This window comes from Leptodactylus fuscus, chromosome 5 (genome assembly GCF_031893055.1).
Source record: "Leptodactylus fuscus isolate aLepFus1 chromosome 5, aLepFus1.hap2, whole genome shotgun sequence".
In the NCBI taxonomy this organism is placed as follows: domain Eukaryota; kingdom Metazoa; phylum Chordata; class Amphibia; order Anura; family Leptodactylidae; genus Leptodactylus; species Leptodactylus fuscus.
The window spans coordinates 167,963,277-167,988,920 of NC_134269.1; the positions used below are offsets into that span (position 1 = coordinate 167,963,277).

Consider the following 25,644-nt stretch of genomic DNA (forward strand, 5'->3'; position numbering starts at 1 on the left):
ATATGAGTCTAAAGCTGGGAGTGGTACCTCAACTGTGGAAAACATCTTGCCTGGTACCAGTCCCAAAGAAACACAACCCGATGGGCTACAATGACTACCGACCTGTAGCACTGACATCCCACCTGATGAAGATCCTATAGAGACTGGTCCTGACACACCTACGCCACCTAGTGAGCTCCGCTCTGGACCCCCTCCAGTTTGCCTATCGGCCAAGCATTGGGGTGGATGACGCCATCATCCACCTTCTTCATAGAGCTCTCTCTCACCTAGAGAAACCCGGGAACACTGTGAGAATAATGTTCTTTGATTTCTCCAGTGCGTTCAACACCATTCAGCCAGGGCTACTGAGGGAGAAGCTGAACCTTGGTGGTGTGGACCATCACCTGTCCAACTGGATACTAGACTACCTGACAAACCGCCCTCAGTATGTGAGAGCCCAAGACGGTGTGTCTGACACTGTGATCTGTAGTACGGGGGCACCACAAGGTACAGTTCTTGCCCCATTTCTCTTCACACTGTACACTGCTGACTTTAGGCACAACTCATCCAGCTGTTACTTACAGAAGTACTCCAATGACTCTGCTATAGTAGGTCTTATCACTGATGGCGACGATAGGGAATACAGAGACTTAAACCGGAATTTTGTTGAATGGTGCCAGCAGAACCAGCTCAGCATTAATGCTGGGAAGACCAAGGAGATGGTGGTGGACTTTAGCAAACGGAGAGGTGCTCCGACCCCAGTGGAGATCCAAGGAACATGTATTGAGATAGTCAGGACCTATAAGTATCTAGGCGTGATCCTCAACAATAAACTATACTGGGCTGATCACCTGGAGGCGCTGCACAGAAAGGGCCACAGCAGACTCTACCTGCTCAGGAGGCTGAGGGCCTTCGGAGTTCAGGGGACACTTCTTAGGGCCTTCTTCAACTCTGTGGTTGCCTCAGCCATCTTTTTCGGTGTGGCCTGCTGGGGGAGCAGTATATCAACCAGGGACAGAAATAGACTCGACAGACTGATCAGAAGGGCCAGCTCTGTCCTGGGGAGCCCCTTGGACCCAGTACAGGTGGTGGGTGACAGAAGGATACTGTCTGTGGTGACCTCCATGCGGGAGAACAAATCCCACCCCATGTATGGGACCCTGAAGGGACTTGGCAGCACTGTAAGTGACCGTCTGCTTCACCCCAAGTGTGAGAAGGAGCGCTATCGCAGGTCCTTCCTTCCAACCGCGACCAGGCTGTATAATCTACATCAGAACAAGCGAAGATCACTCCGCACAGATAACTAATGATTATGACGATGACCATGAGGTCTTCCTCTTTCTCTTCCGTTTTTTTCCTTAGCTGCTATGGACTCCTAGTATATCTTCTCTTCTCAGCTTATGTGTGTCTACGTCTGTAATATATTACTGTGTATTATCCTGTATCTGTATTACTATGCTGCTGTAACATGCTGAAATTTCCCCAATGTGGGACTATTAAAAGATTATCTTATCTTATCTTTATTACTTAAACATATATTCTTACATTATGGCATCTTCCGACAAGTTTCATAGTTCACAGAGAAGGTTCTAGGAAAAACTGGCATAGCATTACATCCCCCAGATGAAAAACACACAGTAAAAGCATCAGGGAGAGGACATCCTATCCTATCCTACTAATATTTATATTTATTTATTTATTTATATATATATTATTATTATAAATGTGAAAGTTTGTGTGTTTGTTACTCGATCACACAAAAATGGCTGAACGGATTTGGATGAAATTTGACACAAATAGTTTGTAGAGATGAGCGAACAGTAAAATGTTCGAGGTTCGATATTCGTTTCGAGTAGCCCCTCAATATTCGACTACTCGAATCGAATATCGAACCCTATTATTAGTCTATGGGGGGAAAATGCTCGTTTCAGGGGTAGGCAACATTCGATCAAATTATACTTACCAAGTCCACGAGTGAGGGTCGGGCTGGATCCTCCGAGAAGTCTTCTCCTTGCAGCGTCCCCACGGCATCTTCCGGCTCTGAATTCACTCTGCCAGGCATCGGGCCTGGGCAGAGCCGACTGCGCATGCCCGCACTACAAGCGGACATGTGCAGTCAGCTCTGCCCAGATCCGATGCCTGGCAGAGTGAATGAAGAGCCGGAAGACGCTGCGGGGATGATGCTGCACAGAGAAGACTTCTAAAGGTAGGAGAAGAACCAGCGTTGATTGGTCGACTGTATAGCATTCGGCCAATCAATGCTGGATCTGCATCAAACTTTTACATTTGAATAGCGAGTGGTACTCGATCGAGTACAAGTATTTCGAATACCGTAGTATTCGATCGAATACCTACTCAATCGAGTACTACTCGCTCATCTCTAATAGTTTGTAATCTCGACTAACACATAGGCTACTTTTTATCCCGGTAAAAGACATGGCTTCTCAATTGTTATGAATTTATGTTCATATACTATATTAGGGTGCATTCACACTACGGAACGCCAGCGTATATCACATCCGTACATGCTGGCGATTGGCTGTGCTGTGAAGAAGGACGTCTCTGGCTAAGTGTTAGAAACGCCCTTCTGACCATAGAAGAGCTATGGTACCGGGACCTTAAGCTCTTCACACCGGGCACAGATCGGGAAAGCCGACAGTGCGCTGAACTCAGCACACTGTCAGCTTTCCGGCAGTATATAGAACTGCCTGTGTGCAAAATGGTGAAAGGTCTTCTTTAAAGAGGCTATTATTTTTAAGGGGGAACTATTAATTGTAAGAGGAGTATTATTGTTAAGAGGGCTATAATTTATAATGTGGACTATTATTTATAAGGGGAACTATTATTTATGAGAGGGCTATTATTAACTAGCTTCTGCCCGCGACTTCGTCTGCAGGTTGTTGTTGGCAATGAGCCGCTTATAATTAGCCAAATGTGGTTGGCGGTGATCCACCTGCGTCCGCGTGTCGGCTCTGCTACACCTGTGCATATGCGCAGCAGCCCCAGCTGTATGCACATCTGTATGGAGAGCAGAGCAAGCTGAGGTACCGCGCTGCCTCAGCTTGGCTACATCAGGCAATTTGGATCACAGGGGTTATGCTGTCATAGTGTCCTAGCAGCGTCTGTGTAAACAGTGTATACAGTAGTATATAGTGGTATATAGAGTACATAGAGTGTATACAGTAGTAGATAGTGGTATATAGTAGTATATAGAGTACATACAGTGTATACAGCAGCATATCGTGGTATATAGAGTACATACAGTGTATACAGTAGTATATAGTGGTAAAGTACATACAGTGCATACAGTAGTATATAGTAGTATATAGAGTACATACAGTGTAAACAGCATCATATAGTGGTTTATAGAGTACATACAGTGTACACAGTAGTGTATAATGGTACATAGAGTATATACAGTGTATACAGTGGTATATAGAGTGCATAGAGTGTATACAGTAGTACATAGTGGTATATAGAGTACATAGTGTATACAGTAATACATAGTGGTATATAGAGTACATAGTGTATACAGTAGTATATAGTGGTATATAAAGTACATACAGAGTATACAGTAGTATATAGTGGTATATAGAGTACATACAGTGTATACAGTAGTGTATAGTGGTATATAGAGTACATACAGTGTATACAGTAGTATATAGTGGTATATAGAGTACATAGAGTGTATATAGTGGTATATAGAGTACATACAGTGTATATAGTAGTATATAGCGGTATACAGAGTACACACAGTGTATATAGTAGTATATAATGGTGTAGAATATAGACATATTACTTATTTTCTCTGTAATCGTATATTTATGCAATATTCAGCGATACTATTTATTCATTGTACTGTGGTATTATTTATGGACAGTATAGTGGTATTATTTATCTACTACCAATATTATCTATCTGCTCTATAATGGTATTATTTATGCTCAGTATAGTGTATAGTGGTATTATTTATCTACTACCAATATTATCTATCGGCTCTATAATGGTATTATTTATGCTCAGTATAGTGTATAGTGGTATTATTTATGCAGGCCTGTGATCGATATGCAATGTCCCTTTAAGAGTTATTATTGAAGTACTGTGTAGCAGTGCTAAGGGGTTAACCTAGCCTCTTTGATGCCTGAGATGAACTATAGAAAGGTGCCGCTGCCCCCACCCAAAAAAAAAATAAAAAAATTTAATTTACATAACAATACATAAAGTTATAAAACTGTTTTTAAGATTTCTTCTTACTGTATTACTTCAGTGTCAGATCAACAACACGGCATTAACAATGAAAATAACTTAACACATCTTCTACTTGGTGGATGTGATAGCTGAGTACTGGACTTCAACTATCTTTGGCACTCCCATCGAAGTGAATGAGAGCGCAGGTTCATCCATCCACCAAGCGACACGCCTATATTCAGCCTGGCTGCAGAAGTGACAGGGAAGTAACGTGGAAGGTACACTGGATGTAACATAGTAGGAAGTTACACTGGTAAACAAATGCAGAAGATACCATAGACACTCAAAACACTGCGAAAAGTATACGGGTGCACTTTTAACCCATTAATAACACTAACAGACCTTTTTAAAAAAAAAAAAAAAAAAAAATTGCCCAGAAAACCTTTAATATAAGAATGCACTTGGGAATATTATTCATTATGGAGCGGTTATATCATATATGTTTAATTGGGATAGCGGCATGCAGCGCTTTTCTCTCCGTATTTTTCACCCTTTTCGAGCATAAACCCTGCAGACCACATTATAGTCTAGGGGGTCTGCAGGTTTCCGCAGGTAACATCTATTTTAAGCAGATTACGTGTCCGTTCGGGAGGGGGGTCCCCAAGAATGGAAACCCTAATGCAGGTGTGAACCTAGCGTAAGAAGAATTCTTTAAAACTGTTTTGTAACTTTGTGTATGCGTTGTGTAACAATTGCAGCATGTGAACTCAATTTATTGTTAAGGGGGGGGCACCTTTCTATAGTCCGCCTGAGGCAGAAGAGACGCTAGGTTCACCCCTGTCTATAGCCTATGTCGATGAGAACGGCCACTACCTCGGCTGTCATCATATAATCCTAGCGCTTCTAGAGAAATCTTCCATTACCCAGAATGCAGCCCCCTCCTCGCTATGTAAATGAATGAATGGAGACCCCACCCATCGAGGGATTCCCCTCCACACACAGCCATAACACGAATGTCAATGCCACCATGCTGCAGATGACACCTCGCACATGACATGTTCTGTTTCACAAGAGCAGGGCACAGCGCCCCAGCCCCGAGCGCAGGCTGACACAGGACTTAGTGCACTGCTTGGTATCGGACGGGGCAGGGCTGCTACCCCGGGGGTCTCTGCTGCCCTCTCTTCCTGCTCAGGACTTAGCTTCACTTGCCCCCCACCATATTTCCACCCCTGACAGTTAGGTCGCTGATTGGCCAGACTCAGGTACCAGGCGGCGTTGATTGGCTCGCTCTATGGTCACGTGGGTGAGGAGTCACGCGCTTTCCGGGAACCCGTCAGGAAGGAAATAAACAAAACAAAGCAGAAAGCATGGACACCGTCCGAAGGGAAGAGCGGCGACGGCAGCAGAGAGGCAGCTGACAAGGCGCACCGAGCACGGCGTGACCACCTCTGGTGAAGGGTGAGGCTGTTGGGGTGCATGTGAAGGAGGTGGTAGCTACCTCCAGGGTACTAGGACAGGGACACACTTGTCAGTGTGCAGTGCAGGTAGTGGCAGTAGCAGGGCTGTATGTGGGCACACACTGGGCAGGAGTAGGAGTGAGATGGAGGGGGCGTGGTACCCCATTCACAGAGAACAGTAGCCCTGGCAGTGTGTGGGGACAGAGGTGCCTGTGTCCTCCCTGCATTCATTGCTGGCACTGCCTGGGCTGGTGACCTCTACACACTGGCTGTGTGCTGCTGAGTGTGGGACCTGACTCCTTTTGGAGCTGAGTGCAGAGCTCTCACACTTTACATGTAGAGGTAGCCTGGCAGGCTGCTCTGTGTCCCCAGGTGAGGACTCCTCCAGGCAGGCATGTTGTTGTGGCCGCCCGGCCTGTTGTTTACATGCAGTGATGGCTGTGCAGGGGGTGTGTTGCTGGGTAGAGGGCTCTGCATGTCCAGGGGGTGTGAGCTCCGGGGGGAGGAGCCTGGCGTTTTACATAACCATCCTCCGTTGCTAGCTCCTGTTCCTGGCCCCTTCTTAGCTATGATGCTGCGGGGGGGGAGGAGGCGGCAGGAGCAGCAGCAGCGGCTCTCCCTTCTCCCCTCTCCCTCCCGCCCCTTACATTGAATGGAGCAGGAGATTGTTTATGTGCAGCCTCACAGCAGCTTTGCTGTCAGGAAGAGGGCGGGAGCTTGGAGCTGAGTGACATCGAATACTGACCAATCAGAGCCCTTAGTGCAAATCTGGCGTCCAATCAGCTTCAGCATTGGCTATGACGCTTGGTTAGGCTGCGTCTTAGCTGGAGCTGTGGCCATGTTGGCTGTGTACACCAGAAAGGGGTGTGTATGCAGGCTTCTTGTTATGTGTGTGTCTCTGGGTCCAGGACAGCATTGCTGGCCTCCCTCTTGTCATTTACACTTCTTCTTTAACCCCCAGTCTGCTGGCTTACCCTTTCCTTGTGTATTATGTGTATAGTCTGCAATGGCAAACTTCTCATGTGGGTCCTGTCCTCCTGCAAGTGCTGCTGAGCCTATAGGGTATGTGCTGTGCTGTGTGCTGCGGGCCATTGTCACGGTAAAGGCAGGCTTACTTCTATAGGAAACATTGTAACTTCTCAGTGTTTATATGCTGGATGTTTTTCTATACTTTATTTGTTTCCTGCCAGTGTTTATGAGAACTAGAAGCCTATGTGTAATAAATATTGCTTTTTACATTTCTTCACATTTTTGCATGGTATTGTGTTGGAAAATATGCACAAATAAAGTATCCATAATAACAAGGTAAGACTACTTATAGCTATTATAGCCGTACTGTATGTATTAGGGCTAGGTAATTTTCTGCATGCCAGTTGTTGTAGAACTACAAGTCCCAGTGTATCACATTGCTCTGCTCTTCTCTGAGCTACCCGTAGAAAAGAGTGAAGCAAGCTGGGAGTTGTAGTTTTACAGCAGCCGGGTCCTGAAGGTCGCTGGTGTATAGCATTTTTTTGCCTGTGGTAAGCAGAAGTTGAATTATATTTGTAGGTAAAGGCCCATGCACCTGTACATACAGGCTCCTTGTACACAGGCAAATACTGTCCTGAAAAATCCAGATGTATATTGGCTGAATATCTCAGGTTTAATGTGGTCTGGAGACTGGGACTACTAGCGTCATAGTCATCTGAGATGCTAGGAGTCGCTGCTTCCTCAAGGCACCACTATCCCATAGCCTATAAAGTATGGGAACCAAGACTGTAGTCGGTATGCCCAACCACCAACTCCGCTACTTTTCTACAGTCTGACTTCTGCTCTTGACGCCTTCCTAAATAACTGATAGCTTTAGTCAGTCAGTAGCAGTAAAGATCCTCTAATTCATTAAAAGTCCAGTGACAGTAAGTATGCATCTAATTATACAATATTAATCATTGCATATTATAATTACGGTAATCATTTTATTCTAAAACTGGAGTCGATAGCTTTTTTTTTTTTCCAACTCTGACTCCACAACTCTGCATGGGACAGTGAAGTTTGGAGGTCACTGACACAAGAAGTCTCTGACTGGGTTCAGGACAGGAACTTCTGTGACTATAAAGACTGGATTTTTTGGCCTGTATTCACCAGTGCGCAGGAGGCCTTAAACTACTGACCCTTCTGTGGGGAATTTGTGTCTTCCCATAGATGTAATAGGGAAAATACCTGTGCAGTACCGCATGCATACAACATAGCATATTCTTCCCTCTATCTATTTATTTTCAATCCGTGAGAAAAACCTGTGATTCTCTCTATAAAGTTGAAGTAAGAATAAGATATGGTAACTCCAGTGGCCCCAAGCATTGGCACTGAAGCCACCTCTGTATTGGCACTTGCTACAATTTGCTATCAAGGGCAGCAATACTACAGGGATAGTCAGTATAATGAGTAATACTCGTGTGTCAAATTTCCAACTGAAATAATCATCTGCAGAATGAAACTTCTTGACTTTGTGTTTGTCTGTTTTGTAATGTGATCACTCTTTTGACTAATATTTGCTTCTCGACCATCTTGAGAAGTTGAGTGTGGCTTATTACATGTAAAACATTAAATCTCTGCTATAAGCCAAGAGCAAGGGTCATACTACGGGGATCTTTACAACCTAGATCCATAATGTGACAGTGTATGTGGGTCCTTGTTTTGTTTATTTTAATCAATCAAGCTGCAGGCGAAGCTTTTTTTTTAATTTTTTTTATAAAGTTTATTGTGGATTGAATGAATATAAAATGGTGTACATTACTATTAGCAAGTGTTCTCCATGCAGGGGGCTACTGGACAAAAAATCCTACTGATTTGTATGTCTTCATATTAAATGTAGTTTTAAGAATTTTTGAAATTTTAGAGAAATGTACCTAAAAAAACAAACAAAAACAAACACCCCCAAAAACCATGCCACAGAATGCACTTAAAAACAGCGGAGAAAAGAAATCCTACAAGGAGGACCTTTCTGTCCGCTGTTTCAGTATTTGTTAGAAATCTGGCAGACCTCATTATAGTCTATGGGGTCCAGGGGTTTCTGCTGGTAGCAGCTTTTTAAGCAGTCGGTATCTCTATCGGAAAGACGGAGACCCAAACACTAGTGTGAACATGGCTTCAGCCTGACATCTGCCCATTTTGTTAGTGTTTTCTTTGCAGCAATTATCGCCTTTAAATCCCATACAGGATTACAATAGAAGATAACACCTTCATAGATAACATAACTAAGCCATCATTGCTTCCACAACTGACATCTACTCCATCCCTGAACCGTGCATGTCAAGAAAACTCCTGCTTATGGTCAGCTATACTTCCAGAAGGAATACTTCTACATTGCAGTGTTCTTAATCTAGGCATGAATGTATCAGTGTAGACTCTGAGCACAAGCCATTATGAAAGGTTGTTACTTTTCAATAAGATATGCCACCATTTGATTAGTATCAGTATGATTTTGACTTCTGGGAGTTTGAAGGGGCTGCAGAGCTGTGTTCCCCTCAATGGTTTCAGTACAAGTAACAGAAGATGTAGAGTACTGGGAAACATGGTTGACATTGACCTTGGCATTTTCATAATGCCTTCAGAAACACATGTTCTGACTCATTCCATTTTTGTCCAGCACACCTTTGATCCAATAAAAACAGAGCGTTTATATGAGGTGATAAAAACAATGTACACACAGAAACAGTGATACATTTCGGGCAGATACTGCCCTTAGTATAGCATCATTGTTTCACTTTCTGCCGCCACTTCCTTGCACACCGAGCTCATCCTGCTTGGTTAAGACAACTGCTGCACATGGTGAGCTGGATAGGATTGGAGGCTCTATAGGTATTATAATCCAACAGTATGCATTTTTAAAGTTGTCCTTTGCTGTAAGCTATTTTTAGGTCTTAAAGAGGACCTTTCACCATTTTGCCCACAGGCAGTTCTATATACTGCCGGAAAGCTGACAGTGCGCTGAGTTCAGCGCACTGTCAGCTTTCCCGATCTGGGCCCGGTGTGAAGTGCTGACGGTCCCGGTACCGTAGCTCTTCTATGGTCAGAAGGGCGTTTCTGACAGTTAGCCAGAGACGTCCTTCTTCACAGCACAGCCAATCGCACTGTGCTGTGAGAGCCGGGAGGAACGCCCCCTCCCTCTGCTCGCAGTACTCGTCCATAGACGAGTATTATCAGGGAGGGAGGGGGGAGTTCCTCCCGGCTCTCACAGCACAGCGCGATTGGCTGTGCTGTGAAGAAGGACGTCTCTGGCTAACTGTCAGAAACGCCCTTCTGACCATAGAAGAGCTACGGTACCGGATCGTAAGCTCTTCACACTGGGCCCACATCGGGAAAGCCGACAGTGCGCTGAACTCAGCGCACTGTCAGCTTTCCGGCAGTATATAGAACTGCCTGTGTGCAAAATGGTGAAAAGTCCTCTTTAAAGAAGACTTTTCAGAACCTCAAATAAGCTCTTTACATCAACCACTAGACACTTGTGCACTAATTCTGGTACGGTTGGAATTTTTTCTCTAGCCCCCACCATTCCCAAATAATCAATGCTGTTAGTTTTTGTGCCTGTTATGCTATTTAGGCTCTGTAGTGTTAGTAGGGTGACAGGGGCAGGCAAGGAGTGTAGAACTGCCCCTGCTTGTTTTTTGGGAACACTGGGGGCTAGAGAAACAATTCCAACTGCACTGGAATCAACGGAGCTGCGCCTATTTACAGATGATAAGAACTTAATATCTTAATATCTTATGGTAGAGTTGGAAGGGACCTCAAGGGCCATCGGGTCCAACCCCCTGCGAGTGCAGGTTTTCCTAAATCATCCCAGCTATATGTTTATCCAGATTCCGCTTGAAGTTTTCAATTGATGGAGCGCCCACCACCTCCCGTGGCAGCCTATTCCACTCTCTCACTACCCTCACTGTCAGAAAGTTTTTCCTAATTTCTAATCTGTATCTCTTTCCCTTTAGTTTCATCCCATTGCTTCTTGTACTTCCTTGTGCTAATGAGAATAGGGTAGATCCCTCTGCACTGTGACTACCTTTCAGATATTTGTAGACTGCTATTAAATCTCCCCTCAGCCTTCTCTTCTGCAAACTAAACAATCCCAGTTCTTTTAGCCGCTCCTCATAGGACATGGTTTGCAGACCTTCCACCATTTTGGTTGCTCTTCTCTGGACTTGCTCCAATATATCGATGTTTTTCTTGAATTGAGGCGCCCAGAACTGTACACAGTATTCCAGGTGTGGTCTGACCAGGGAAGAGTACAGCGGAATAATGACCTCTCTTGATCTAGATTCAATGCTTGTCTTACTACATCCCAGAATTTTATTAGCCTTTTTTGCAGCAGCACCGCACTGTTGGCTCATGTTGAATTTGTGATCTACTATTATGCCCAAGTCCTTTTCCCCTATGCTATCACTTAGTTCTATTCCTCCCATACTATATATGTTTTTTACATTTCTGTTACCCAGATGTAGAACTTTGCATTTGTCCCTGTTAAATACCATTTTGTTCGCCTCAGCCCATTGTTCCAGTGTGTCTAAGTCCTTTTGAATACACTCTCTCTCCTCTCTAGTGTTGGCTATTCCTCCTATCTTCGTATCATCTGCAAATTTTATGAGTTCCCCAATAATTCCATCGTCCAGATCATTTATAAAGATATTAAAAAGTACTGGGCCCAGAACAGAGCCCTGCGGCACCCCGCTTTTGACTTTCTTCCAGTTCGATGTGTAGCCATTTAGTATTACTCGTTGTGCCCGATCATTAAGCCAGTTGTGAATCCACCTAACTGATTTTTTGTCAAAGCCATACTTAATCATTTTTTCAATAAGAAGGTTATGTGATACTTTATCAAATGCCTTACTGAAGTCAAGATATACTATGTCCACGGCATTCCCTTGGTCCAACCATTCAGTGATTTTGTTGTAGAAGGAAATCAGGTTAGTCTGACAAGATTTATTGGTCATAAAGCCGTGCTGGCTCTGGTTAATGCCTTCCCATCCAGGTACCGAAGTAAATGTTCCTTGACAATTTGCTCAAAGATTTTTCCTGCTATCGAGGTCAGACTTACCGGCCTGTAATTTCCTGGATCGTCCCTTGTCCCCTTTTTGTAGATGGGGACATTTACCCTTTTCCAATCTAAAGGGACCACACCTGTTTCCCATGACTTACCGAAGATTATAGCAAGGGGTTCTGTTATTTCCTCTGCTATCTCTTTCAGGACTCTAGGGTGTAAATCATCTGGTCCTGGGGACTTGGTTTCCTGTAACTTGGCTAAGTGCTCTCTTACCAGACCTTTGCTTATAGTCAGCTTGGAGTCCTCCTTCCCCTCATCTCCATCACCATTAATGTCGATATTTCCATTAGTTTCTTGGGAGAAGACGGATACAAAATATGAATTTAGTAGCTCCACCTGCTGTTCCACCATGTTAACTGTTTCTCCTTTGTCATTCTTCAGGACTCCAATGGTCTCCTTCACTTTTCTTTTGCTATTAACATATCCCCAAAATCCTTTTACCTTACTCTTTGCCTCTTTTGCAAGCTTCAATTCGTGTTCAGCCTTAGCTCCTTTGATGCTTGTCTTGCAGAGTCTGCAGACTGCTGTGTACTCTTCCTTAGGTATAGTTCCCATCTTCCACTTTTTGTATGTTTCCTTTTTCCTTTTTAGCAGGTTATGTAATTTTTTGGTCATCCATCCTGATATTTTTAGGTGCTTCCCATTTTTCTTCCTTCTAGGTATTGTTAGTTCCTGTGCTTTAATGATTTCCCTATGGAACATTTCCCACCCTTCATGTGCATTTTTGTGCTTAAGAATTTTGCACCATGGAATTCTGCTAACCCTTGCCTTCAGGCTCTTGAAGTCTGCCCTGCTAAAGTCGAGCCTTGAAGTCTGTGTCTTCTCAGGTCTTCTTCTTGCAACCCCAAACTCAAGTATAGCATGATCGCTGAATCCCAGTGTCCCTGCTACCCGTAGTCCCTTAACCATGTGCTCTTTGTTGGTGAGGACTAGGTCCAAAATGGATGTTCCTCTCGTGTTTTCTTCTACTAGCTGGGTAATGAAGTTGTCTGCTAGAGAGGATAAAAATTTGATGGAGGTAGTAAAAAAATCTTCTTTATTCTAGATTCACACCTGCGCCTGGATTCCATTTTCAAGCGGACCCAACTAACGGAAACACAAACGCAGATGTGAACCTAGTGTGAGAAAGCTTAACAGGCAAGCATTGTAGTATGCTGCCAGGAGTAGCAACGTTCATAAAGACCACCTTGGGTTGGCCGGCTGGGGCTGGTTTTACTGTAGCTTTCTGACCTGCTTGACCAAAGAGATGAACCAAATGGTATGTAGCTTCACCAACACATCTGCAAACCCGGTACTTCTTACAGAAAGAGGGGTGAACAGTCAAGAAGCTGGGTAGCCCTGCTTTCTGTAATATGGTTCATATTGGTTTGCCTAGTGCAAAGCTTGACTCTTTCCGTCACCCCATAAGCATTACATCGGATATAAGATGTGTGTAAAGCCATCACTTTATTCTAGTTCCTCCATTCTAGCGATCAGTGTAAGTCCCAGCAATGACACTTTTTCTGTATTTATTTACACCATTTTTAATAAGTTTGAATGGGTGGCTATGAAGTCCTTCTAGTTTGTCTAAGTAGGGACATCTTTAGGAATGCCTTGAATGACAGCAATGTGGCCAACTAATGTGACTGCAGCAACTTCTCTATTAAAGGAATTTTCTAGGCAAATAATATTGATCACCTATCTTCTTTCTGGAGCGTAATGTCTTAGAAAACTATGTTGTACAAATGTCCATTATTCTATCTATCTATAGATCGCACCGTTGCTGACGGGAATACATCCTATTGGCCATAAGAATGGTGATTTGCAATTGTTAGTGAATCTTTGTATTTCCAGGATGAGTAATAGAGGGCTGGCACAATGCAGAGTTCTTAGTAAAGAGGTCACATATTAGATAGTTTGTAGAGAATACAAGAATTTCCTAAAACAAACATGTCCTGGTAGCTGACGGGTTCTATGACCGTGGATGTATGCAGCCGTCTCTTGTCACATGACTTGATGTTGCAACATAGAAGTGTCAGCCTGGCTTTATCCATATTCACTAGTAAGTTTGAATCATGTGTATCAATGTTTGAAAGCAACCAATCCGATCCTAGCTTTCATTTTATTGTGTTAAAAATGAAAGTAGTGATCTGATTGGTTTCTCTAGGCAACGCTGTGGCTGCCCTGTGTGAGCCTGGCCTTGTTGCCTACTCTGTATTTCAGGTAGTACAGCGGTTGGCTAATAGGATGTTGGCCTCTCCTTGTGGAAGTTAATAAGGATTTCTCCAATAGATAGCCCTTTTCCTTCTCTTATTAGTCAGAAGATAGCTATGGCGGACATGGCCTAGCCACCTGTCATTAATATGAGAGGTCGCCATGTAATATGGCCAACATAAACTTCCCTTGGCCATATCAACTGGGCCCAAAATGCCCGGCATTCATGGTTTACTAGTCTAGCTTTATTTATTTTTTTGTAAATAAAGGAGAGGGATATTTTTTTGATCAGGGTAGGCAACTTTTGGCTCTCCGGCTGTTGTGGAACTACATTTCCCAGCATGCCAACTTGCTCTGCTTTTCCTGTAACTGTGGAAGTGAATGGAGAATTCTGGGAGTTGTAGTCCCAGAGCAGTTGGCATGCCAAAAGTTGCTGATCCCACCATGCTTAATAAAGACACCAACTGGGGGAGAATTATAAAAGCTGTCCATAGCAGCCAGTCAATGGGAAGCTTTCATTTATTATAGGGCCCTGGTAAAATGAATGCCATGCTGTGATTGGTTGCTATTGGCAATACAGTCCATTAATCTATGAGACTATTTTTTTCATAAACGTGCCCCCTTCTTTATGCTTTTTGCATTGTGTGCAACAAAGAAAGGTGACAGATGCTGTGTAAAGGATGGCTAAGAAAGTGTCATGTAAAAAGTCTATTGTATCAGGAGCTATTTGGCCAGTTGTTACAGAAACAAGACCACTTCTGCGTGTAGGCCATGTTGTGATTAGTCCTTAGTCCTATAAGGACACGGAGGAAAATGGTCAGGAATTTGGTGTGGAATTTCAGCACTGAAAAAAAAATCTCCCATTGACTTCAATGGGTTCCTTTTTCTGCTAGCATACTTAAAGAAGCCCCTTAAAGCAGCACTGGGAGTCATGGAAACAGTGTGAGGGGTATTCACATGGAGTAAAGTGGCGCTGATTCTGCCACGATAACTCGCGGCAGAATCAGCGCTGATAAAAAGACTCCCATTGTTTTCCACGCGGAACACATTGAAGTCAATGGGAGTCTTTTTATCAGCACTGATTCTGTCGCGAGTTATCGTAGCAGAATCAGCGCCCCCTCACACTTTTCCCATGACTCCATAGTATGTTAGGTGCGATGTTTCCGTAACGGTAAACTTACAGCAGTGGTGTAGCTCGGCTGTTCTACGCTTTTTCTGTAGTTTCCATGCTCCTTTTGGGAAGTTACATGAACAGAATAAAGTATCAGATGTTGTTCTCCTCTTGAAAGCAATTTGCTAAGATTGGAATAACCCTTTAAATTGTGCAGTTTTGTGTCCGTCACATGACCAGGATAGATATTTGTCCCTTTGAAGCAAACAATGAAGGTTCTTATTGAATGACAGCATTGTATAAAGAATAACATTTTCTTGGTAAAACTAGAATAACCCTCTAAGCTGACTGCTCACTTATCACTCCTATTTTATGGCGCCTTACTCTGATGTTTGTCACTACGAGAAAGTAGGATCTTTGTTCCTCCTACTGGTGTTACTAGCTGCTTACCTCGCAGCCGTGACTGGAATATACATGCATGCTCAGATATGTGTGTATGAGGACTATCATTACATTTCAGAATACCCTACAGAATGGATGGACACCGCACTTGTTAGGCTGATCTGTTAGTAGTAGTTCATCGTAGATCGCTTCCCAACTACTGCAGGGTAACAGTTTATAGGAATTCTCCAAGAACTAAAAGGGTTTTCTGAGCTTCTTATTATTTAGCTTCCTTATTCATGAATAGGCCTTCGCAATATAATGCTTAAAAACAATGCCTCCTATTTTTATAGCAATATGTTACATGCCTTCATATTCTTTGGCAATAAGAAATCCCAGGTAGTCCCTTTTGAAGGGATCTGAAATATTTGTATAGGACATGTACTGTATGTAGATATGCCATAAATATGCCTTTAAAGGTCAGAGAATCCCGCTAAATTTATAGTAATTTGCAACTTCACTTGCGTGAAGTCTTCACTTGACTTCACAGCCGTTCATGTATGTTTTAGGTCACTTGCACATGACATTGCTTTCGGTCAGTATTTGTAAGCCAGATTCGGGAGTGGAGAAGAAACAGGCTGATATTGGTTTCTTATATGTTTGTACATATGTTGTTGCAGAGATTGTGTTCCTTACGTAAAGCTCTGTGTTGTCATTCGTGCCTATAGATTTTGCGTTTACACTAACAAAATTTGTCATGCTGGCAGTGACAAATGTGCTATGCCTAAAATGTCTTATTCATAACTTCTAAATGTGTCAGGAGCCTGAAAGGTTGGGTAAGAAAGAGGAAAGGTTTTGCAAAAGCTGTTTGACTGTGTTACAAAAGTGACTTGGTTTCATGAATACTGCTTGTCTAGTTACAGTATGTTAGTGTTCTAGGGAAAATAGGACCTGCACAGTGTATGGCAGGGCTTAGCAGCACCTCCGCTGATCAGCTACTTGAGGATGGGACTAGAGTGCTCATCCAAGTGCTGCAAGTCTAAGAAACCAAGTACACATTTGACATCAGTGCTGGTGGTGGGGGTGGGTAAGCATACTTCACATGTGTGATGGCTGCTTATATCTTCTATAGGCTGCTGTCTGCCATCACTAAAAACAGATTGCAACAATGAATTGAGCAGTTTAGGAGGTGGGAAGAGGGCCGAAGTCTGAGGAGTGGAGAAAGAAGCATATTTCTGTAATAAGATATATTGCAGAGTTTCGATTTTTGTTCAGAAACCAATAATACCTTAGTTACTTTTTACAGGGGTGGGCTGCTTTACAATGAGTTATGAGTGCCTTTCTATAATAGCATTATGTCACTTGCTAGCTGGGTTGTGGACTTGGTAGCCCAGATCATTGACTCCAACTCTCTATTTTTCCACTTCATGAATGGCTGACATCCATTGTCAGTTAGCAGTAAAAATCCTCTAATCCATCAAAAAGCCAGTATTTGAATTCCTATAATTTTTAATTCATGCTATATTAAAAAAAAGTAATTAATCATTTTATTTTGAAGCCAGAGTTGATGATTCTTTTCCGAGTCCATCCAAACTGGTCTTGGTCCTGCATCAGACTCCACAGCCCTGCTTGCTAGAAGATGCTACTTGTACCTCTGCAGTGTTTGATTTCATAAGCAGCACCCCCTGCAGTTTTGCTGGCCCCATTTCTTCTGTACGGAGCTCATGTTCATAACAGGGCACCAGGTGGAGGCACATGTGACCACTATGTTATTCAGCCTCCACAGTGAGTTTGTATGGAATAGGGTGAGTGACGTAATGGTCACATTTCCATCCACCTGGTGAATGTTATGAACGGGGGCTTCGTACTGATGAGAGAGGGCTTATGATACAGTATATTAAAAACACTGTAGATGTGCCAGAAGCCTCTACTGTTAATTGACATATTGAAAGGCACTTACATAAACTTCTTTTAAAGTGGCCAACCCCTTTAAGAATATATGACTGCACTCTAAAATGTATACCTTGTTCATTTTGTCCCCGTCTCTCAGGATCTGTACGTGAAACAGGCTCTGAAGTGCCTGCAAATCCCTCATCTTCTCTTGTGAATCGCTACCCTTCGATGTATGTATACTTTTCGTGATACTAAAAAAGAAAAGCTGGTTAGAAGGTCTTTGGAGAATAAAAACACACATTTAGGATTGGGTCTGGAAGAGCTTGACTTTGAAATGCCTCAGGTCAGTTTTTCTTTCTGTATATACTCGTAAGAAGTTTTAAAGCTCTTTAAGTACAATTAATTTGTCTTTGAGTCCATTAACTTGTTTATCCACTTCCTATATTTGCAAAACACAGTATAATCATAGCATTTTGTGAAAATTGCAGCAGAGACGTGATAAGAATGTGTAGTTACAGTGTTAAAGAGGACCTGTCACCACCTCCAGCTCTTTGCATCCTTCAATACATGCAACCCCACTGGAGAAGATCCAAGCTGCCCACCTGACAGAGAGCCTAATGAGTATGTTGGGTGCTGAATAGAGATGAGTGAACACTATTCGAAACAGCCGTTTCGAATAGCACGCTTCCATAGAAATGAATGGACGTTTCCATTCATTTTTACGGGAGCGTGCTATTCGAAACTGCTGTTTCGAATAGTGTTTACTCATCTCTAGTGCTGAAACTATCATCACCAATTGCTCAGGAACGGTGGGGGCTGTAGGAAAAATTCTAAGTGCCGCAGAATCAGTGGAGCAAAGGGGTGGAGATGGCGAAAGGTCCTCTTTAAGAGTTTTCCAGAAGAGCCAAAGGAACAAAGCATCCGAGCTCACCAGGACGTCTTCAAACCATGACCTTTATTAATGTAATTACTGCCATACACAACGTGTTTCAGGCCTCAGACGCCTGATATAGAACTCTTTAAAGTGAACATATAACATTTTGGTAGAATTGTGTGCAAGTCTCTTGTGCATTTACTCACTTGCTTGCTCTCCCTGTTGTGTGCTTGCTCATTTTTTCTTCCTCCTTGTCGTGCGCTTGCTCTCACGTTTGGCTTGCTTGTGTTATTGACCTTTTTATACTCTCTTTGTGTTGCTCTTATAGCCAAGTGTTAGTGGAATGGATCCTCCTTTTGGGGACGCTTTTCGCAGTCCAGCATTTGCTGAGCAGACTTTAATGAGCACAGAACTTCTGGCCAGCAGCTCAGACCCAGACTTCATGTATGAATTGGTAAGCTATAGTCCCTATAACAAGCTACTAAAGTTTGTTGGGTAAGAATGCCATAACAGATGACCAGTGCTAGGTGAAAGGTAGAATTGTACAGATGTATAGATTAAATGGAATGTCTTGCATAACAAAGTTACTAAAGTTGTAATGTACACAATTTTACCTAGACATCAACAATGAAACAATTTTTGTAATTCTGATGGCCGTCTATTAAATGTTTCAATATGGTTAGCGACCGCTGATGTTATTGGATAAGTTGAAGATGTATTCTCATAGGTCCGTTTCTTATATTTTCTTCTTAGGATCGAGAGTTGGGTTACCAGCAAAGCCCTACGGATAACTTTCTAATGCTGGAAGAATGCAAAGACCTTGAATCTTTGGACTCATTTGCTGACATCCTGGGAAGCAGTCCATCCCTAACATCTCACTGGGAGCAGTGGGACACTTATTGCGAGGATCTAACCAAGTATACAAAACTTACAAGTTATGATATATGGGGAACCAAGGAAGTGGATTATCTTGGCCTAGATGACTTTTCAAGTCCTTATCAAGATGAGGAGGTCATCAGTAAAACACCCACACTTGCACAGCTTAACAGTGAGGATTCCCAGTCGGTGGTTGACTCTCTTTGTTACCCAGAAGGCTTGCTAGGAGCCAAAGCTACATTTCTTCCAGGAAAGAAAATGTCTTCTGGAAGAGTTACTGCTCCAGTTAGCGCATCTAAGACTTCTTCACCTGACATGCCATCTGCTGATTGCTCCTTAAAGGCTGCCAAGGCAACTGCAAGTACACAAATGGCAGCAAAGACTAATATTTCTTGTGAGGAGAAGATCAATATTCATGTGGAATGCAAGGACTATGTAAAAAAGGCCAAGGTAAAGATCAGCACGGTACTTCCCACGCGACCAACAAGCACAGTGGTTGCGCTAGACGCAGCCAAAGAGAACACATGTTTTTGTGGAGCAATGGCCAAAAAGCAGGAAAGGACAATTGGTGAGACTTCATTAGGCCGGAAAAGCTGTGCCATCTTGCCTTTCAGAGAGACTCAAAAGCTATTTTGCCCACCTCAGAATGTGGTAACAATTGGTGCAGTGGAAGGGAATGTTACTGTAGCAGCTTCTGTGTCCGACCCCTCTCAAAAGAAAGAGGAGCACAACTATTCACTTTTTGTCTCAGAGGGACTTACAGAGTCGGTCAAGAGTGATGGACCACGGGAAGAGGAAGAAGAGGAAGAGGAGGAGGTTGATTTGGACGAAGAAGATCATGATGAAGGTTTTGGTAGTGAGCATGAACTCTCTGAAAATGAAGAGGAAGAGGAGGAAGAAGAAGAGGAAGAAGACTTTGAGGATGATAAAGATGACATCAGTGACACTTTCTCTGAACCAGGTAATAGTCTGCATAAATACAAGTGAGATATTACAGTAAGCCTATAATATTGTATAGCTTAAAGGGGTATTCCCATGTCCCTTGCTCACCAGTCTTAGCTGCTCTAAAGACTTCTTTCTTCCTGGTTTTCGACGTCAATTGGTAGGCGGGGTTTCATATGCAAAGCCATACTGTCCAACTACCTCTAGTTTAGCTCCGCCCCCAAATTAGTGTAGCCCCGCCCACCACGTAGCGTGATCCTAAGGGATGACTTAAGGGCCTGTGATGTCATCAAAGGTCCTATAACACTTGGATTAGAGCCGGCTAAATCCTAGTGGGCTAAGGGACCAGGTCCTTCTGCCCACTAGCTTTTAGCCTGCTCTATATAAGAAAGCTAAATCCTAGTGAGCAGCAGAGGGATCAGGTCCTTTAGCCCACTAGGATTTAGACTGTTTTATATAAGAAAACAGCACTCATTTCCCCCCCTCCTTTATCTGAGAGCAGGAAGCTAGGTCACGTGTGGTGCAGACACAGGAACAGCTACAGACACAGGCTCGCTCCCGTGCACTTAGCTCCTCCTCCCTCCCCCCTGAGAGCAGGCAGCTACTCACTTGGGAAATGAGCAGATAATCCCAAGGGCCATAGAAACGCAGTGTCAAGGATGAAGTGAATAAATTAAGATAGTGGACAAACAAAGCAGTTTTGCTGAAGCAGTGTATTTAGGAAAAGTCTTAAATCCATGTTAACAAGCAGTATAGATAGGATCCTTGTTATGGGACAACCCCTTTAAGGCATCAAACTTTTCCAAATACAATACTTGTGATTGAGCAGTAGTACCCTAGAGGGTATATTTCAGTAGTAGCCTAAAGCGTAACTAAACTTTTGGACAACTTTTGGTATTTGTGTCATAAATAAATTTTGTAATTTACTTTATTAACAAATTTTGGATCCTTTATGTGAAATCCTGCATTTTTTTTTTCTTTTTACTCTTTCCCTTGTTTTTGTATTAAGAGCGGTCTCTGCCTCTCACTGAATGTTACCCTTCGTTCACATCTGTGTTCGGTATTCTATTCGGAATGAGGACCCCCCCCTCCAACAGAATACCGAACGCAACTGCAAGCGCTGTGCCGTGAAAGCACTCGGACCCCATAGACTATAATGGAGTCCATGTGCTTGCTGCGCGCTGCCCGCACCAATAATGTGGACACGAAAGTAGATAGTGAATGACTTTCCTGTCCACATGATCCCTGCGGAGATGTGGCGGCAAGCACACGGACCCCCAGATGTGAACGAGGCCTTACTGTGTACAGAGTAAGGGGCTGTGAAAGATGTAGAGAAAATGAGGGAGGGAAGGGGTCACTTCAAACAGTTATGTCTTGGATATTATAAAACGTACAAACTTGCTTTTGGTGTCATATGAAATGCTAAATAAATTACTTCCAGAAATATCACCGGTTGAAAACACAATTGGGATTAGGATTAATATATTGTGTATATTATACAGCTGCATATAAATGGCCTTTCCACAAAGTTACTCAATTTTTAATGTCCTACTGAATGTATTGCAAATGATAAAAATAAAAAGTGATGCTTATTGCTTATATCTCCTGACTTCCCCTGTTCACCGAACTATGGTTATGCAAAACAAACTTACAAGGTAGTTACGCTGGGTTCACACCAGCGTCTGGACTCCGTTCTCAGGTTTCCGTCTTCTGCATGCATGTCCGACTCTGTGTCCGGTTAAAAAAAAAAACTGTTTAGCCGCGGAGAACATAAAACGGTCACGGGCGCTCATGGCTGGACACTTTTCAATCCCATTCAAATGAATGGCATTGAAACATGCCGGCAGGTTTCCGACTCCTGCCCAGTTTTGTGCAGGAAACGGAAACCTGCAGAACGAAGTGCTGGGCGCAGATGTGAACGAGCCCTGAGTGACATATCCTTCAGCCAATGGCAGGATGGTATAAAATGGCGGCGATGAAAAATAATTGATGTGAGCAAATTCACGACTACTAGTTGACTTTCGATCGTCTCTACCTAGGAGAGACAGTGCAAGTCCTGCAGATCCCACACACTGACGTTGGCAGCCTTCTGTGTAAATCCATTGATACAGGGAAAATTATGTGGGAGTCTAAGGCTTCATGTCCATGACTGTACAGCCGACGCTCTTCTGATATTTTTTAGGAGCTGCTCTATAAATAACAGAATGGACCTCTGGTTGTGCTCACCCTGCACACTTCGGTCGTATGCATGAGGCCTTAATGTGCAGTCCTGTTACTGTTCTGTGTTTTATGCCGAAATCCAAGTTTAAATGACATATACATATATATCACAGGACATTTATCTCTCTATGTTATCCTGCTCCCTGGTAGGGCAACATAAATAACCGGACAGATTTAAGTTAAAGCAATTATCCAGCTTTTTGATATTGTTTGCTGTTACTCTGTCCACAGCTGTCACTGGCACCTGAACTACACAATAGATAGTAGCTGAGCTGCAGTCACCCTACACAACCACTATCAATGGACAGAGCATTCAGACTCTCTAGTCCACTGTGTAGTTTTTGTGCTGGCGACTTCTATAAGCAATTGATTGAAAGGAATACTGGTGGTTGATGTCCGATATATTAATGAACTATCTCGGGGATAAGTCATTAGTGGAGATGAGCGAGTACTGTTCGGATCAGCGGATCTGAACAGCACGCATGCATTGAAATGAATGGACGTAGCCAGCACGCGGGGGGTTAAGCGGCCGGCCGGCGTCAAAGTGGAAGTACCAGGTGCTTCCATTCATTTCAATGCGTGCGTGCTGTTTGGATCGGCTGATCCGAACAGTACTCGCTCATCTCTAGTCATTAGTATCAAATACCCCTTTATGCTAAGGCCCCACATAGTGAGCTGCAGACAAAAAGTGCTGTGGAAACTAGTGTTCCCCTGCAGACCTTCTGTCCCTATTATACCTATAGGAAAACCACCAGCATTTTCATAGGTATAATTCACAGGCTGTGATTTACAAAAACGCAATCTTTTTCTGCAATGTGCGGATGGGATTAGCCAGAATCCCATCCACTTTGCAGGTAATGTTATACACAGCATTTTTTGCCAGGACACCACGTATTCACAACGTAAGGCCCCGGCTTCAAGGATACATAGGATCCTAGTTCCCTGGCTCAATGTGTGACCATCCATTTTGTTATGAGACTGCTGGAGATAGTGGATCATTGACCTCTGCTCTTTTCAAACAGGAACTTGGGGACCCCCATTCTGTTGATCGATTGGGGTACCAGTGTTCAGGCACCTGTGGATAAGGAATAAATGTAATGTTCGGTAGAACCCCTTTAATGCCCAGGATATATAACGCGATCCTAGTAGGCCCATTTTATTCATTAGAATTCTATTCTTGGAGTTTATTGTAGCTGTGAAAGGGAACCGCTAACATTTACCTCCTCTTAGGTTACACTTTCTACTATTTCTAGTATAATGTTGAGTTTTTATTTTAGGTTATGAAAATGATTCAGTGGATGACTTAAAAGGGATAACTGCTGTGTCCTCGAGGAAACGTGGAAAGCGGCGGTACTTCTGGGAGTACAGTGAGCAGCTAATGCCTTCTCAACAAGAAACAATGCTGAGACCATCTGAGTGGAACAGAGACACTCTGCCCAGTAATATGTACCAGAAGAATGGCCTGCATCATGGTACGTATTGTTTCAGCAATGTAGTGCATTGTAGTATCATCTGGTTTAGTCATATGTTGGGTTATGTAATTCTAATTTGCTTTCGGTGGTGGATTCTTAGAATACTTATCTGAAAGTGATTTCTAGAAGGTAGTGACCGGTACTGTAGTAATTGTAAGCTTGAATAATCTGTAGCAAGTTCCTGCAGATGACTGTGTTTGAGAACCATTGCAGAGAGTACCAGTGTTCCAAAGCATTAAAGGGATTTTCTGTACCCAAATAGAGTTTTCATACTGATGATCTATCTTATGTGAATTGTCGGGGTCTGACACCTGGACCCTGCACAGATCATCTGTTCTAAAAAGCATCGCTCCTATTCAAGTAAACTGCCTAGTGGTGGTTCCAATGAACTGCAGCATGCACCACCCATCCACTAGTAGATCACATAATTCTGACTTATCCTGTGGAATCAGGGCCGGCGTCAGCGCACGGCATAGTCGGGCAAGTGCTGATGAAGTCCAAAGAGACAGAAACGGTGGCGTCCGTAGCTGAGAAATTGATTTGGTTGTAACCTCGCATCATGCAGTGAAGGCTTCTGGGAAGTCGGGCATGTTGTTCAGGGTTGCTTGCTATAGAGGGCAGCATAACAGAGGCACTGTCTCCCTGTTTACATCTTGGGAGACAGATTTGCATATTTTTCCCATGTTCCCTTGCAGTGGAGCAACTATGGCTGTATAAGTCTCCACACACCTGAGAAGGTGGTCTCTCCCTAAGGATAGACGTTATCCCCACAATCTGCGCTTTTCATAGAAAGTCCGTCAAGGTTTTCTCTGTGGACTTTCTGATTTAATTAAACCTCTAGAGAAACTGCCAGCGTTTCTGTAGGTGCAATTGACATGCTGCGATCTCCAAAACCGCAACGGTTTTGGAAATCGGAGTGTGTCCACTGCGCGTATTTTTCCCGCAGTGTATGCATGGGATTCGTTAGAATTCCATCCATTTTACAGGGACTGCAAAATGTCACTTTTTTTTTTTTCAGTTTTTTTAAGTTCACGCAGAGTTTTTTTTGTTTTGTTTTGTTTTTTTTTTTTAACTTTTGCAAAAATCACGTCAAAAAACTGCTAGGGTTTCTTTTTTTTTTCTACCTCTCATTCATTTACGGTAAGTTCAGACAGGGTTTTTTTGGACCGGAACCTGAGGCAGAGGATGTCTCAGGTTCCAGTCCAAAAGCTGGGTAGCTGCGACTGAAAGCCGATGTACTGCATTGCAATGAATGGGCCTAGTCCGGAGAAGGGAGTGTCTTCAGGCTCAATCACGAGGCGAAATGGCCTGAAGAATGAGCACCTGGCTCCTTTTTTCCGGGAGACGAAGTAAATGACTCCCGGAAAAAATCTTCTGAGCGGCTCCTATTGATTTTAATGGGAGCCGTCTTTTTGGTCAGGATTTTGAGTTGGATACGGCCTCAAAATCCTGACCAAAAATCTCTGTGTGAACTTACCCTTAAACAGGATTTGCAAGACAGAATCCACCTGAAGAGGAATCCTGAAGCTTATTTTTCTCCTCTATCTGAACAAATAGCTTGAAGGAAAAAATGTGTTCCTGACTCCCATTGAAATAAATGGGAAGTTGGGAGGCGCCTTCTGAGTCAGATTTTGATTCTGGCATAAATGTCTACCTTCAAAGAAAACTCTGTGTGAACTTACCCTAAGTTATCTATCCACAGGATACGTGGTTATTATCCGATCAATGGTGGCCTGACTGCAGGATTCTTGAATGGAGCAATGGCCACTCATGTATGCTGTGACTCCACTCAAAATCTGAAGGTTGCCAAATGCTGTGCTTGGTTTCTTCTTCAGTCCCATGGAGATTGAATGGAGCAAGAACGTATGTTTGTGTGTTCAATGCTCCATTCAGTCTGGGAAAACAGAACCGCCCTTTTCATGAGGTGTGGGGATCTTAGTAATGGAAGGTTCTCGCCTGTGTCACTGTATAGCCAAACTGTACCATAC

General features: G+C 43.3%; 1 protein-coding gene across 1 annotated transcript in view; it reads left to right on the forward strand.

Annotated features, from left to right (window-relative positions):
• The first annotated feature begins 5,481 nt into the window (after nucleotides 1–5,481).
• Nucleotides 5,482–25,644, forward strand: part of CREBRF (CREB3 regulatory factor) — a 34,601-nt gene continuing 14,438 nt past the window's right edge. Inside the window, exons 1-5 of the mRNA XM_075274721.1 lie at nucleotides 5,482–5,625; nucleotides 17,430–17,615; nucleotides 18,475–18,600; nucleotides 18,900–19,983; nucleotides 23,462–23,656. Of these exons, the coding sequence (XP_075130822.1) occupies nucleotides 17,505–17,615; nucleotides 18,475–18,600; nucleotides 18,900–19,983; nucleotides 23,462–23,656 (1,516 nt within the window). The 5' untranslated portion in view covers nucleotides 5,482–5,625; nucleotides 17,430–17,504. The remainder of the gene's footprint in view (nucleotides 5,626–17,429; nucleotides 17,616–18,474; nucleotides 18,601–18,899; nucleotides 19,984–23,461; nucleotides 23,657–25,644) is intronic.